Source organism: Echinops telfairi, unplaced genomic scaffold (assembly GCF_000313985.2).
Source record: "Echinops telfairi isolate 266 unplaced genomic scaffold, ASM31398v2 ScPeMD7_19;HRSCAF=73, whole genome shotgun sequence".
Lineage (NCBI taxonomy): Eukaryota > Metazoa > Chordata > Mammalia > Afrosoricida > Tenrecidae > Echinops > Echinops telfairi.
Window position 1 is genome coordinate 9,264,217 of NW_022103916.1, and position 16,878 is coordinate 9,281,094.

Consider the following 16,878-nt stretch of genomic DNA (forward strand, 5'->3'; position numbering starts at 1 on the left):
AAAGAGCTAATAGATCCTCTCATGGAAACAAGTGAAAGGAAGTGCAGAAAGTGGTGGAAAGAGGCAGGGGGGCTGCAGTAAGTGCCAAATCACCTGGAACATTTTCTGATAAAAGGAGAGAGCTTTTTACTAAATTCTCTTTAATGTTTTATTTTCAAATCTAGTCGTTCATTTTCATCTCATAGCTGTAATTATTTACATCAGTTAGCTGTACGGGATTAAGTCAAACACCTACTCATGGTGGGGGCACATGCAGTGAGCGGTCCAGGGATGACTGTAAGATGGTTGCCATGGGTGTGTGCATCCTTGCTGTGATTAATTAGGGCATCGCCTGCTGACCAAGGAGCCCACTATAAATAGGTGGAGAAAATGGAAGTTCACTGATCCTATTTGAATTCCTATTCTTTCCACTTGGGTTTCTCAACGTATGCAGGGGCTTCAAAATTAGAATGGAAAGATAATGGCACTTTTTCCAGAAACTTTGGAAACCCGCTCGTATTGGAGCGATGTTGAAGGGTTAGAGGAGGAGGCTGGGGTGGAAGGAGGGTTTGTTTACTGATTCCCAGAGCAGGGAACCCCTTTGGTTCATTTCTTTCAGTTCTGGGGCGTATGCTCTAGCCAATTATGGTCCAACCTTCACCGAACCCGTGTTGGTCATGTCTTCACAGTGGAGGTCCCTCTGTGAAGACATGCTAACGACTTTCACATTGATATCCTGTCTGTCAGAGAGGTTGGGCTTCTGAAGTGCTGGGCACATTCAAATACGTCTTTCCTTTCCTCTTCCCTTTAGTTTCCATATAGCAACTTTGACCTTGCCATCGAAAAGCTTAAGAATGAAAAAGAAAAATCCAGAGAGGTCATGCAGGTGCTTAGCTCTGTCGACCCTAAGAACACAGAAATGGTGGATTATTGTACATTCAGGTAAGCAATCTTTTGCTAGCAGTGATCAATTTTCACCTTCGCTACGAACAGAAATAACAATTTCTTCCCACTGAATTTAGTTACCTGCTTTTTTTTTTATGAGGGAAGGACATTTTGTTACATTTGTATTATTTTGTGGCCACATTTTGCTCCTTATTCTAGTAAATTTTGTACATTTGCACATGAAAGAAGTTTATTGGTGAGAACAGATTGACAGAGCATAGAAAGTCAGTCGCATTGTCTTGGGTGTCATGTGTTGAAGGACAAGTAACACACCAGAAGTGGGAACCTCGGCGTGAGAAAGACGGAGGGAGAAATGCAGTTAGGAGCACGCCTGCAAAACCTGGGGGGGAAGGCAGGATATCAATAATGTGCCTAGGGATATCATGAGAACGGAAAAGAGTGAAAACTTTACTGGTGGTCAGAGAAAAGATGATCTTAGTTCCTGCTCCTGCCAAAACAGAAACACCATAACCTGGCGGCGTTAGAGAATAGGAATTTCTTTCCAGAATTTTATAATTCTGGGAGCTAAAATTCTGGATCGGGGTCTCAGTCATGTTGATTACTTTTGTGAACTCTTCTCCTAGTTTCTAGCGACTGGTGGCATTGTTTTGCTTGTAAATGATCCCATATGTCATCTATCTTTCTGGGTCTCTTTTGCTCTTTTTATAACTCAGAATTAATTAGGTTTAGGACCCGTGTTGTATTAGGCTGGTGTGACCTCTTTTTACTTTACAGAAGGAAACTGTTCCTACACAGGATTGTATTTGGAGATACAGGGTTAGGATTTCAACATTTATCTTAGGAGTGGCACAAAATTTAATCTGTAAAAGGCAATATGAGTGCACCTGTATACATGTATACTTACCCACATAAGGGTATTTTGAAAGACATTCAAAATACAGGAATTAAAAAATATGTCTATCAACAGTGGTTACATATAAGAAATCCTGGCCAATCGAGATTTCCCCTAAGGTAACGCTGAATTCTGTCATTGTCCACAGGCTGACCTTGGCAAATTTCCAAACAGGGGAAACACAAGGAAATTCAAATTCAGGGCCTAGTACAATTGTGAGAGCCTTTAGCCTGCAAATAAAGTGAATGGAGCGTTCAGGGGAATGTAAATTAAATCTTGGCTGGAAGACAAAGGGGACTTTCTCTTAGGCTGAGAATTCTGGCTCTTGAAAACAATAGTGGCTGAAAGCTGTACAGTAACCTTAGCTTGATGCAGTCAAGATGTGGGTTTCCGCATGAGAAAATGAGCCCAGGAGAGGGCAGCAGGGAGGTGCTGCCAACTTTGTTTCTGGAGTTGCTGACTGCATCACTACCTGGTGACCCGGAGCCCAACATTTGGCCCAAAGTTTCCCAAGAGCTCATTTGGTGTTAATAAAGCTCCATTGTGTCTTCAAAATGTTCTTTGGACACAAGCAGTCAGAAGGCATGTTTTTATTGTTTAAAATTCCCAGCCTTCTGGGCTCAATAAGAATTTCTAGTTCTCTGTTATTGTTCACAGTAGCACACATGTTCATGGCCATGTGGAAAAGAAAGGGAGGCAAAGTGAAGAGCAAAGACAATTGTTGAGCCCATGGACTAATGGGAAGCAGGGGTCAACAAGACATTTCCATCCGAAATGAAGGAGTGGTTTGGTTTTATTGTCTTGTGTCCTTTTGCGAAAGCATTCATTCTCCCAACACTCTAGCACCGTCCATTGGAAACCCCGTAGTGAGTTTATAGGGCTTTCTGGGCAGCTCTTAAGCCAGGAAGGAGATCCAAGGGGGAAACATGTGTCTCTGCAGATAGAGTCCTGATCCTCCTTGTGGGTGGACTAAGTGGCCAGCACACAGTGGGATTGGAAGGGTGGCTCCAAGGCCCTGCATGCTCAGAAAGAATCCGTTTCCTGGCCATTATGCCCATCTCTAGTGAGAAAATGCTTAGGATGGAAAACAGACCAGGTCACGCCCAGCTTGGAAACCCTTCAGTGGTTTGTCTTTCATTAGCCTTTCAATAACAACCCAGAGGTTTACTGCAGCCTACAGGGGCTTGATTGATGCGACTGTGTTTATTTCCACTGTCATCACTCCGTTTTCTCCAGCTCTATACTTTGGCTTCCCTGGCTCTCTTTCAGTTTCTCAAACACCTCACACACACTTTCCTGCCTCCAAGCCTATGCACACACGGCCCCTTCTGCCTGGAATGCATGCCACCTTCCCCTTCATGGCAAACTCTAAAATGCATCTTAAAGATTAATTCCAGAGAGGGGTTCGTTTTTGGACTGTCTAAAGCAGATCATCTACTGTTATTCTTATCCCACTTCCCCCTCCCCCAGCATTTAGCATTACCTGCCATTTTACTTAGATATCTGTGTGCTTGCTTTGTGTGTATGTGTATGTTTGTGGGTGTTTTCTGCTACAGTGTGAGCTGTCTAAGAGAAGGAATCTTGAGACTCTTTTTCATTGCAGTATCCCCAGCAGCTAGCACTGGGGTCAGAGGCACCCATATTTGCTGAAGAAATCAGACCAAACCAACCAAACTCACTGCCATTGCCATCGACTCATAGTGATCCCCTCTGAGTTTCTGAGACTCTAACTCAGTGGTTCTCAACCTGCCTAATGCCGCAACCCTTTACTACAGTTCCTCGTGATGTGGTGACCCCCAACCATAAAATGATTTCATTGCTACATCACAACTGTCATTTTACTACAATTATGAATCAGGCGACCCCTGGGAAAGGGTCTTTCGACCCCCAGGTTAAGAGCCGCTGCTCTAACTGCTTACGGGTGTAGAAAGCCCAGTCTTTCCCCGTGAAACTCTGGTGTTTCAAACTGCCAATCATGTGGATCGCAGTACAACGTGTAACCACTACACCACCAGGGCTTGGTTGCTTAAATTGCTCTTGGGAGGTCCATGAGTGGTGCAGACAGTCAACGTGAGTCTACCCACCACCTCCTTGGAAGCAAGACCTGGCCATATACTTCCAGTCACGGAAGAAAACCATATAAATTCTTCTCTGACACACATGGGTTTGCCAGGAGTAGGACACAACTCAATGGCAACTGGTTTCGAATTACTATATATATTCGACTATAAGTCTACCCGAATATCAGCCGAGGCACCTAATTTAACCACAAAAACTGCATTAAAAATGTGCTGACAAACTCAGTTTACACACAAGTATATACGATATTCTTGGAAGTTCAACTGTGGAGGTAGATCACTGTATCCAGATGATAGCATGCCCTGATTCATACCGCATATTCAGTGCCTCCTGTGCCATACAGACACAAACATAGCTCCCCAGCGCATGACTGGAAACCGCCCTTTGTCTCCTCACATTCTTCCCTTGGCAAAGGCCAAGCAATTGCACTGCATCTCACTATCACAACACACCCTAGGTTAATTCTCAGCTTGGCCCTTTCAGTGGCTACTAATTTTCTTTCTTTTTTAAACACATGATAGTGTATACGTGTTTTATGAGTCCCCTCACCAGAATGCCCTCTCTTGTTTTTTTTGCTTTAGCTTTAACACTTATCACCAGTTGCTGTCGAGTTGACTCTTGTCCGTGGCAACCTCATGTGAGTCAGAGTATAATTGTGCTCTATGGTGTTTTAAATGGCGATTTTTTTCAGAAGTAGATCACCTAGGGACCCAAGGGCTCCCTGGGGTATTGATCAGTATAAATGGAACGGACACATTGTATCCAATCCTGACTGTTTAGGGTGTAACATACAGATGGCTATATTTGTACTAGTTTCTCAAGTTCAAACCTTTCTCTTGATTTCTATAGTACTGAGTGTATGAATACCTCTGGACCTCTCTCCCTCAGATGTCTCTTAGGTCCCCAAACGGACCTCCTTTTCTTCTTACATTAAAGTAACAGCTGTGGATCTTATCCTAGTAAAGGCAATCATACTGGTCCTCAGCACTTTAGCCAGGAGTCTCTCTAGGCTCTCTCGTCTTCCCTACTTTTTGTCTTACCACCTACCCCTTGGTATTACCCTTCTTAAACAATCTCTGGAAACGTTCCCCTTTTCTCCATTCCCAGGTTCATTATGATGTCCTTGAACTCTCATGAGAGTGACACAGCCAATCTTCACGTCTTCACTCTCATCCTCCCAGTTTGTTAGAATAGCCTTTTAGACAGCGGATCATGCCAGTCCTGGCTCTCTAGACCTCCATACGCTCCCTACTGTCTCCAATACAAATCTTAAGCTCTCAGTGTATCATGTGAGTCCAATTATCATCTGAATTTGCCTATCTCTTTATTTCCATCTCATTGGAAGATGACTTTGGTGGAAACTGGCACCATTTATTGAGCCTTTACTATGAGCTAGGGATTGTGCTTCAGGGTTTACTTACCCTGCCTACTCCTAGCCCTCTCTGCCTCAGGTCAAGTTGTTGCTCTTTACTTCCTTGTCACATAACTGGGTCTTGCTAAGTACAATAAATACATGCTTAATGAATAATTTAATGATCAGCCCTAGTTCTCAAGGAACATTCCAGGCAAAATTTGTAGCAAATAAGTAAGTAATTCATTCTCTTACACCAGGGAAGGACCTTTGACTGTAGAAGAATAAGGGAAAGCTAGGCCCGACTCCTACTAACCTCTGTGATTTATGCCTCACTTTTTTTGGCCCATATAATGGTCTCTAAGGTCCCTTTTCAACTGAATGCATTGAATTGTTTTCTGAATTGAAGCAGACAGAGACAGGGTTATAGCAGGGAAGAAAGTCAGAGCCAGAGAGGTGATGTCCATGGGCCTATGCTATAATAAACTATTCCTGCATAAGGTGCCATAGTTGGCAATGGATTAATGTATACAAGTGGACCTCCCTGTAGTATTTGTCATACACTATCATTCGACAGGGACAGGTTGTTATCAGGAAAGAGGAGTAGATTGGGTAGGGAACATTTCTTTTTTGCCTTATGGGGATCATTAGTTGTGCCTCTAGGCTGGAACTGTTTTTATGAATCCATTTTCATGGACTTTCATATTCACTTGTTTTCTAAGAATGAGCTGAAAGCCTTGCTCAAAGGCTGGGAATACTTACTTGGAGGAGTTCAGTAGGGAGCAGGGTGGGTACTAGATTGGCAGAGTGATTATCATGTACAGTTGAGAATGTGGGCAGGATGAAGCTTCATGATATGGGTCTAGATTCTCTGAAGCATAAGCAGCAGCAATGGGTCCAATGCCATGGAAGACATCTTAGCCCCTTCCTCTGGCTGCCTCTCTGAGCCCTTGAACTACCCATCAGCATTGGCACCCGTCACCATGTAGCCTGCACTTGTTTTGATTGTCTTTGTACTTGTTCCTTCTCCCTATCTGGTGATGCTCTCAGAGAACAGGTCCTGTGCATTCTCCAGATACCTTAAGTGTCCACTTAACCTGCAATGACTATAATAATTCATAAAAAGTTTCTTCCTCAGATTCTCATGATTAATTGCAGGATAGTAGTTTTCCCGTGAGCATCCATAAAATAAATTCCTCCTAGGGTTTAGAACCAGTAGAAAATTTTCTCTATCAAAAAATTAAAATTCTTCCCAAGGGAAATAGTATAATATAGATCAGATCACTGGTTTTGGACTTGGTAGAACTGGTGCCAGAACTGATGGTAGAACTCTACCATTTCCTAGCTTGGTGGCCTTGGGTAAGTTGCTAAAAAACGTGTTCATATGTAAAATAAGGATAATAAAGCTCACGATGAAGGGCTGTGCAATGAATACATTCAGTAATGTATGTAGAGTTCTTAGCATAGCAGACTGCCTAGTGCCTCACAGACACTCCAAACACGAAAGGCCTTCATCCTGACAATTACAACCTGGGGGCTCTAAAAATAGTTCTAAAAATCTATGAGCTGGTTTTGGTATTTCAATAAGTTAGACACTGACCTATGACAAGGTTATTCAAAGCATCATTTAATGGATGATGTTGAAAGATAATGCTCTTTAAAAACTGGGAGGTCATGAAGGTGGAAAACAATAAACAGCATCATTGGTAGACAAAGATCTACCAATCTACAAAGATTGCAAAACATTGCATGATCAACCCTATTATTGTCCTTTTCTTCAAGGAAGCATATTGTAAATGTAGTGCTTAGAATATTGTAATGACCTTATACTGATTTATTGGGGCAATTATTTTTCCCTTTAGATGGGTTACTCTTTCTTTATTTTAACTGCATTATTAGTGTTTTTAATCATGTGCTAGCTTCTTTTAAGGAAGCACAAGTCTGTGGATCTATATGGATAAAAGGAAAGCCGAAAGCAAATATGGAAAAGCCTTCAAATGTCTTCTCTTGTTATGTTTGAGATAGATACGCTAACATCATTTGTTGCATCTCTCCAATATGAGAATCTCAGCTTACATGTTTGAAAACAGCATTTTGAACTTTCCTAAAAGCATTAAATATATGTAGTGTGATGTCATAGAAAGCATGCTGGTCTGGGAATTAATAAAAATATCAAAAACAAGATCTCTGATTTGATTCTGTCACAGTCTAATGGTATTTTAGTGAGGACTAAGTGGTTAAGCAGGGAAATAATGTATTACAGGGATCCTGGGTGTTTTACAGAATCTTTGGGAGAGCTTGAGAGGCACGAGGCTAAGCTCCAGAAACAGTGCCCAGAAGGGTATTATTGTAGGATGTGTCCGATTAAGAAAATAACCTCTGGTACCACGTGTGTGTGTTTTGTTTCATGTATTATGGAGTTGTTAGGGGCATACCTATTTATGATTGCTGTGTGTTCTTGGCAAATTGACCCTTTAAAATTATATAGCAACTTTATACAAAGTATTATTAAACCTGGTATTTTTCCTGCTCTGTAGTCTACTTTCTCTGGTAGTAATATAGCCGTGTTTGATTTTCTTTTTATTAAGTTGCATGCCAACCCTGCCATTTTGTCTTGGTGTAAATCAAAAAGTGCCGAATTCTTTGTGGGAGGGTCAGAAAGATGAACACATCACTCCAAAAGTTCATAGATCTGCATGGAGGATATGTTTAGAAACAATAGCTTCACATTTTGTAGTTGTGTTTAATAAAAGTTTCTATGCTTTTTGTAGCAATTCCTTATGACTTACTCTCATATACATTGTATACATTGAAACCCATCCCACACAGTCTTTCCAAAGATAAATATTTTAAAGAACTTCTGAGGACTAAAATGATTTATTTAGGAAATATTTACCATTCCGTTGTTTTTCCTTCAGTCCTGAATTTCGGTTTTCTTCTAGAATCATGTCCATTAGCAATTCTTTCAGAGCTAATTTTTGTCTAATTTTTGTCTAATTTCAAAGCTAAAATTTGTCTGTGACAAATACTCTTCAGTTTTCTTTATCTCCGTATGTTCTTATTTTGTCTTCATTGAATTGAATGCAGTATATTCTGAATTAGCAGTTCTATTTTACGCCCTTAAAGATGTGGCTCCCTGGTTTCTGATGATAAGCACACATTCATTCAAATTTTTATTGCCATATATGAAGCTTTGCTTTTTTTTGCTGATTTCAAGATTTTTTCTTCTTTCTTTGGGTTTTAGCAGGTTAATTATAACCTATCAGACTACGGTTTTTTGTTTTTTTTTGCTTTTAACAGGTAAACTGAACTTGAATCTTCAAATTTATGCCTTTGACCAAATTTGGGGAGTTTTAAAAAAAAAATCAAAACTGTTTTGCACTAATCACTTCCCCCCCCTCCTTCTGTCATTGCAAAAACTTGCATGTTCAACCTGTAATGTCATCTCCAGGAGTCTCTGAGGCTCTGGTAATTTTTTCCTACATTTTTCTTCTTCTTGTCCTGATCAGATCATTTGTGTTGGTTTGCTTCAGGTTCGCCAACTCTTTTCTGGCATCTCCATTCTTCTAGGGAACTAGTCTAGTGAGATTAAAATGGTTAGTTCTCAAACCTCTTCTTAGTTCTTATGTGTGGCTTCTCTATCTATGGTGAGGTTTTCTTTCATTTGGTGTTCACGCCTACCTAATGCCTGCTAAAGTCTATCTGATCATTCCAATACCTCTGTCATCTTGAGACTGGCCTCTGTTGATTGACATTGCCTTTTGAATTGGCCAGACTTTTCTTGTTCATTTATGGTAAATCATTTTGGGCATAATCACTGACATAGAGAATATTATATTGTGAGACCATTGTCCCTGTTACAATCTTCTGGAGAATAATGCTCTCTTTGTTAAACAATCAACCTGGCAGGCTCAGAGCACAAGTTTTGTCTTACCTTATGGGCTCACCAATTCTAATGCCATTTTAATGTTCAGAGCCTTTTTGGTGTGATTTTTGGGTGTTTTGGGTACATGCTCTTAGGAATGAGCATGTTACTGTTCATGCATAGAATAATGATTCACTTTCCCAAGTTCTCCTTTTGACTCAAGCATCCCTCTTCTCTATGCCTCTAACTAAAAAGATGAGATTTGAGCATCCTTGTATAGAGTGGGATTCCCTGCAAACGAGTTCATACGCACACTCTGCATAATACTGCCATGATGTTGCCCACTGCCCTAGTTCCTTGATCCAGAGGGTTGTGCTTTATTTTAGTGTTTTAAGAGTTTGTGTTTTAACTGTTTTAGTGAAAATTCATAACTGGGACAGACTTCAGCACAAAACCAGGAGAGAGAGAGAGAGAGAGAATGAGAAATATTTCTCCTCATATTTACTGTTTCATAGGGGTGTTCATCACCCCCACCTCCCCCATTATCTGGCCAGAAAGATTGATTTTTCCCAGAATTCTTGCTGACCCTTGCCACACAATATCCCATTTCAACTCACCCTAGGACCAAAGTAAAATGTAAAAACAAACAAATAAACAAACAAACAAAACTCATCCTGAAAGCTCATCACTTCCATATCAGTTTTTCTGCCTTTTCTTTCTTATCTGCCTGCTAGTATTTATTTTCAGAATCCTAAGGAAGTTACTCTTTGTATTTTTCCCAAAGTGTTTAACTGTAATTATTTGGAGATAGAGGCTAGAAAGAGTTTACTCTATCTTTGCCATAGGAAGAAATTATCATATTTGATTTTTAAAGTAACTCACTGTCGTTAGCACTCTATACCAACAACACAGTTATGAATTTGTGAACGTGTTGCCACTTGTAGACTTTTTCAACCTTGACACTATTCACATTTAGGTCCAAGGAATATTTTGTCAGGGGAAAGGGCTGCCCTTTGCACTATAGAATATTTGACCAAATGGCTGGCCTCTATCTGCTTGATTCCAGTAGAGTGTCTCCACCATTTATGACACTCAAAAATATCTCCAGACATTATTACCAAATGTATCCTGGTATGAAAAATTGCCCCTAGCTGGTGACAAGTGCTCTTGCGCCATAGGCTCAGGAGTTGATGCCTACACCCTGCAGGATGGCAGGAAATTCTTGTCCAGCATCAGACTTAGAGATGAAATACTTCCAGAGAAAGGGCTAGCACACTGCTCCTTCCCTGGCCTTTCTGCTCCCCGCCCTGAAGCTATCTGGAAAGACTGTGTCCCTACTAGACATAAAATGAGTGAGCCACGCTAAACATGCACACTCTCTCAGACAGAGCATATTTTATCTTGGGCACCCTCCGAGCACTTCTCTGAAAGTCCTTCATCTCAGTCCTAACCCCTCTCCCGCTCCTCCTCCACCCACATTTACAGTACTCTGTCCGCTGCTGCCTCAGGTCTCTGTATCTTAAGTCAACCGCTGTCTCTTCCTAGTAATCTAACACATATCAGCTTTGCATGTCTCATTAAAAAAACCCACCAATCAAACTCATAGCTATTGAGTTTGCTATGCCAAATCATAGTAACCCTATAGAAGAGGCTAGAATTGCCCCTGTACATTTCTGAGACTGTAGCTGTTAACAAGAGAAAGACCTGTCTTTCTCCTGCAGAGTGGCAGAAACACTTGCATTTAACAGGAGTAAAGCCCCAAACTTGAAAGAATAAATAATCAATTGGCCAAGATATAGGACCTATCCTGCTAAAATACAGAAGATATATCAATATTATGGGGTAGGGAGCTCCTTGCATGCAATTGCAGTGTACTCAGTTGCCTGCTATATCGGCAAGTAATGAGACTTGCCACTATCACCACCATTACCTAAATGGCACAAGAATCTTAGAAACTGGCAACTGAGAACAGTTGCTCAACATCAACCCAAAAACCATGTGAAATGGAAGCAGTATTCTTCACTGCCCAGAAGACTGCTAATTCAGCACATTGTACTAGCAGCATAGTCTCACAATAATGGCTCCACCAAACACCAAGATTACACAAAACAAAACAAATAAACTCACTGCCATTGAATCAATTCCGACTCATAGTGGCCCTAGAGAGCGGGGTAGAGCTGCCTCTCTGGTTTCCTACACTGTAACTCTATTTAAAAATATATTATACAAAACATTATGCAAACTATTTTATCAAAAGTTGTATTGGCATCTAATTCATATGTCATACACTTCAGTAGCTCAATCACATTGGGAAGAGTTGTACAGACATCACCACCATCAGCTTTAGATCATTTTCTTCTTTCTTGTACTCATTGTTATTAGCGTCTCATTTGCCCCAACCTCCTCTGCCATAACCCCAAGGAACCATAAATCCGCTTACTGTTTCTATAGATTTACCTCTCTTGGATTTCACATACAGGAAAACATTTCAAACAAAACCAAAAACTAACAACAGTAACAAAGTATAACAGATACAAACCTCAATTGAAAAGAAAGAAAATATTAAAAGACTATAACACTTTTAAATAGATCATAAAGGGGGATCAAATGGTAGGGTGTTAAATTTTAACCTAACTGCATCTTCAACAATTCTTTTTCCCATGCATTCTGCATGATAGCAAGGCTAGTCACATCCCTTGTCCATGGTTATAGGGGATTCACCAGGGGCTTAATCTACATGTATTTCCCCTTCATTTTTTCAAAAATTTTAAACTAACACAGCTTTAAAATGGCTCAAAAGGGAGATCAAATTATAAGCTATTACATTGTGACCTAACTACTTGTGCCACAATCAACTGCACAGTACTGTCTGATAGCAGGGCTATTCACACACCCCAGCTGATATCAGAGGGCATTCACCAGAGGCTTAATCCATGTGTGTATTCTGCAAATGGATTGTGGGCTTCCACTGTCATCCATAGCTTTCTGAAAAGCAGGTCTTCACAATTTAAGCTCTGATAGCATTCCCTCCTATAGATTTGGATTCTTGGATCACAGAGACTGATTTGCTTCTTCCGTGTGGACTTAGTTGATGCCTCACTTAGATGGTTGCTTCTATGAAAACAAGCCTGTAAGACCCCAGATGCTATTCCTTCTGATAGCCAGGCACCATTTAGTTTCTTCACCATACTGTGTAGCACCTATGTCTTCATGAGGGTTAGCATCAAGCTGGCCCATGCCAGATGAACTAAATTGTCCATAGATTGTGGCTAAAATTCAGTGTAAGCCCAAGCTCCATTCATATATCTATGGGTATATATGTCTCTGGTTCACCTTAGGGATATAATTGTCATTTTATATTACAGAACATTACTAATCATCACCCTGGGGCTTCACTTCCCCTGCCACCAAGTCAATGCTCACTCACAGTGACCCTCTAGCACAGAGTAGAGCTGCTCCAAGACTGTAACTCTTGATGGCAATAGAAAGCCTCATCTGTCTCCCAAAGAACACCTAACGGTTTCAAATTGCTGACCTCTGGTTAAGAGTCCAAAGCTAGCTAATACACCACCATCACTCCTAATATTACACACAGGCTTCACAAAACACCTAGATCACACATATGCTCTGATCTTTCATTTGTTTCAATGAAACCCCAGGCTAAAAGCCCTTCCTTCCCAGTCTCAGGTATGCTAGTTTTAGACAATATACAAAAGGCTCTGGAGAACAGGCATCTCCCACTCTCCCAAGATGGAAAGATGAACTGTGCAAAGAGACTGTCTCCTAGATTCCCCAGCCTGTCAAGTCTTGGCTTTACTGTGTTCTCTCATAGCTACACACTCTTCAAATTAAGGGCAAATAAACTGATTGAAAGGAGCATAGTCATGTATATTTTCCAGAAGCAATAAATAGTCTTGCCTTCTGAAGTATTAGAAATTCCTCACTGTCAACAGGGAGAGAGGTGGAAGGACTCCAAATTAGTTTATATGTCACAAGACACACTGCATGTCACTCTGGGGCTAAGTTCCCTGCGAAGAAAAGAGTTTTTATAATAGAGAAGTGCAAGAAGATTTGAAGGTCATTTAGAATAACGTCTTAACTTTCAAGATTGAAAAAGAAAGGTACAGTGAGATTATCATAGTTGATTTGGTCAAGGCCCCATAATCTAAAAGGCATGGAACCTGGACTTAAGCCAGGACACTTCACTTTCAGGACTCCATTAGTCTTCCACCACACCATGCCTCCTCTACAGGAGGAAGTGATGACACCCTCTTGGGTGTGAATTTTGAACTAGTGAGACTTATACAGAGCATAAGACCTTGTAAAGATGTACAGGGTGCTATGTTTCCTAGTGGGGAGGCCTTCTGACAAGAAGAGCCTGGAGCACTGTACAAGTTAGATGTTAAACTGTTAGTCAAGGTAGATTAAAAAATACAACTTTCCTCTAGTTCCTAAATGCTTCCTCTACCCCCACTATCATGATCCCAATTCTACCTTGCCAGTCTGGCTAGACCAGAGGGTGTACACTGGTATAGATAGGAACTGGAAACATAGGAAATCCAGGGCAGATGATCCCTTCAGGACCAGTGGTGTGAGTGGCAATACTGGGAGGGTAGAGGGAGAGTGGGTTGGAAAGGGGGAACCAATTACAAGGATCTACATGTGACCTCCTCCCTGGGGGACGGACAACAGAAAAGTGGGTGAAGAGGGACGTCGGGCAGGGCAAGATATGACAAAATAATAATTTATAAACTATCAAGGGCTCATGAGGGAGGAAGCGGGGAGGGAGGGGGAAAATGAGGACCTAATGCCGGGGGCCTAAGTGGAGAGCAAATGTTCTGAGAATGATGAGGGAAATGAATGTACAAATATGCTTTACACAATTAATATAAGTATGGGTTGTGATAAGAGTTGTATGAGCCCCTAATAAAACTATTAAAAATAAATAAATAAATAAACAGAAGTCAGTATATGTGATCTAGATATATCATATATAACAATAAATAGAGGCCTTTATAACTCTCAGAAAGCTGGGGGATGTAGGTAAAGGAAAATGCTACCAAAGGCAGAGAAGCCAACCCTGAGGATCTCAGCCTGAAGCATTGAAGAGGAGGTGTTCATAGGAGCTAGCTTTAAAGCTGTTATAATTCTTGAGCATCTCTGGTGAGCTCTTCCCAGTGGTCTTAGAGTTGGGCCAGTGGTGGTGAAGAGCTTGCTGGGAAGCTGTCGTGCTTCTCTCATCTGTAAACACTACCAAGAATAGTCTGGCTCAAAGTTCCTTTCAATGACAAACTCCAGCTATATGCCAAAAACTACAGTCAAGGTGGCTGATTCCTATCAATCCTATGAATGTCAGAGTAGAACTGTGCTCTATAAGATTGCCAATGGCATCTGGTAACAACCACCTAGGAAGATATTTTTTTTTAAAACCTTTTAGATCCCTGTTAAACTTTTTTTAAAGGGTATGCAGCTAAAGCTTCCTGTCTTGCATCTCTTTTCCTTGCTCTCTTTTCTACATGTATTCTTAGCCATAAACCATTGATAATATGTTGTACATTTAAAATATGCGTAATGACTTGCTTTTACAACTCATTCTTTAAAATCAACATAGAATTTTGAGGTATTTCCATGTCAATATGTAGATTTAGTTCATTTTTTCTCATCATCCGTACTGTTTTTGTGCTTTCAATTTTATGATTAAAGTAGTTTTTCAGTGTCTTAAGAAAATCTCTTGCTATTACAAATAACTGTGAGGGAACATACTTGTGCATGTCTAGAGCTTTTTCTAGAAGCTGGAATTTCTAGATACTGGAAGTGGAAATAGAGTGAGTCCATATCTTCACCTTAACTAAAAATTGTTAGACTATTCTTTAAAGTGGAAGCACCAATTTATACTTTCATACTGTACATGTTGCTCATTTTTCTGTTGGGATGTCAGTGTTGTTACCTTATTCTTTATTCATTTTGGAAGCGAATTCTCTTTGATATGCATATTGTAGATACAACTATTCCATCTGGGCTTGCCTTTGTACTGTCTGTATTGTGTCTTATAATCTGGAAGTTTACATCTTCAATTATAATTGTATTTATTCTTCTTTCCTTTATGGTTTGTAAATTTTGCATCCTGTTTAAGAAATTATATATACCTTATGTGTAGGAAGGCACTCTTCTCTGTTTTCTTCTATAAGTTGCAAAATTTGCTTTTCACATTGTTTCAAATTTTTCATTTCAATATTTTTATTTTAAAGTTTTAAATTTCATATTATTTTGTCTATGCAAATATATTTTCTCATATGGAACCCTGGTAGCACTTTTGAGTAAGCACTGGGTTGCTAACTGCAAAGTCTCTGGTTCTCCACACTAAAGAGATTTACAGACTCAAAACTCTATACAGGGTCAGTATGCGTTGGAATCAAATCAACAGGAGTGGATTTGGAATTGCTTTTGCGGGGGGAGGGGGGGGGGCTTGGGGCATATTTTTGTATGGATTGCCAGTCCTAATACTTTATATTGAATGAATCTTTTCTTCCAGTTATTTGTACTAGCACATCTAGCATATGTCAAAATCCTGTATTCATTTGAATGAGTTTCTAAGTTCTCTATTTTGATAAGTTTGTCTATCACTAAGCCAGTCTCATCTGTTTTAATTTGCTACTATAACATTGTAATAAATCATAATATAGGACGGAGTAAGTCCTCATTTTTCTTTTAAATTTGTTCTGATTATTCTTAGGTCTTTAATTTTCCATATTAGTTTTATGACCATTTGTTCCTGTTTCATTAAAAACCTGTATAGATTTTTGCTGGAATTATATTAAAATTACAGCAGAATTTCTGTCATTATGAAACAGAGACTTCCCATCTATGAATATAGTATAACTTATGTTATAGTCCCATTGTTGATCTGTGCTTATTGTACTTTCCTCAATCAGTTTTACTTTTAATGTTTTATCAAATTAACTTTTATTATTTTATCAGTTTTTAAAGGAACCAGAATTTTAGTTTATTAAACATTTTTCTGCTGCTTTGTTTTCTATTTAAGTAATTCCTGATCTTAATTTTTTATTATCTCCTTTGTACTTTCTTTGTAATTATATTCTGATTTCTTTAGCTGGACATTTGTTTAACTGATATTCAGTCTTTATCATATAAGAAATGCACTTCAGACTTTAATTTTCTCCCTAAACACAGGTCATTCTTGTTAATATTGGTAGTTATAGTCTATAAAGTCACCATGAACACTGAATTAATGAAAAGAAATGAACCTTGTTTGAGCTCAGCTGGGAAACTGCATATTGGATGATTTGGATTTTCAGCACTCTGTTTGATTCTGATGACCAAGAAAGCATCCTATGTGTTGATTAAATTTTAGCAAATAGGGGAATTTACAAATATATACCCATGTCTTACTTATCAACATGATTTGTTTCCAAAGACTAAAATGTTATGCAAACATTGGCATTCAAGTGCAAAATGGCCAATAATAGATATTTTACTATCGCTGTGCATGTGAAATGTTAGGTAATAAGATGATCACTAAGTGAAGAGTGGTGTACAAAATCTATGAATAATGAGAATCACATGTATGACTTTAATGTTAATGTGTTTGTCCTTTGTAGGACAATCCTGGTTCTTTGATATATTTTAGACTTGCTTTGTGACTCTGGAAATAAACTTTTATTTTGAAATATGTCTTTCTCCTACTTTTGGAGATTAACTGAGTAAATAATTCTAGCCCGACAGTTATTTTCCTTTGGCTTTTTGAAGATACTATTCTCTTGTCTTCTGCACTCTGTTGTAGTTGTT

At 39.6% G+C, this 16,878-nt stretch overlaps 1 protein-coding gene across 1 annotated transcript in view; it reads left to right on the forward strand.

The window, feature by feature from the left end:
- EFHC2 (EF-hand domain containing 2) overlaps positions 1-16,878 on the forward strand; it is a 213,339-nt gene that overhangs the window by 124,218 nt on the left and 72,243 nt on the right. The window contains exon 11 of the mRNA XM_045288314.1: positions 791-921. Coding sequence (XP_045144249.1) covers positions 791-921 — 131 coding nt within the window. The remainder of the gene's footprint in view (positions 1-790; positions 922-16,878) is intronic.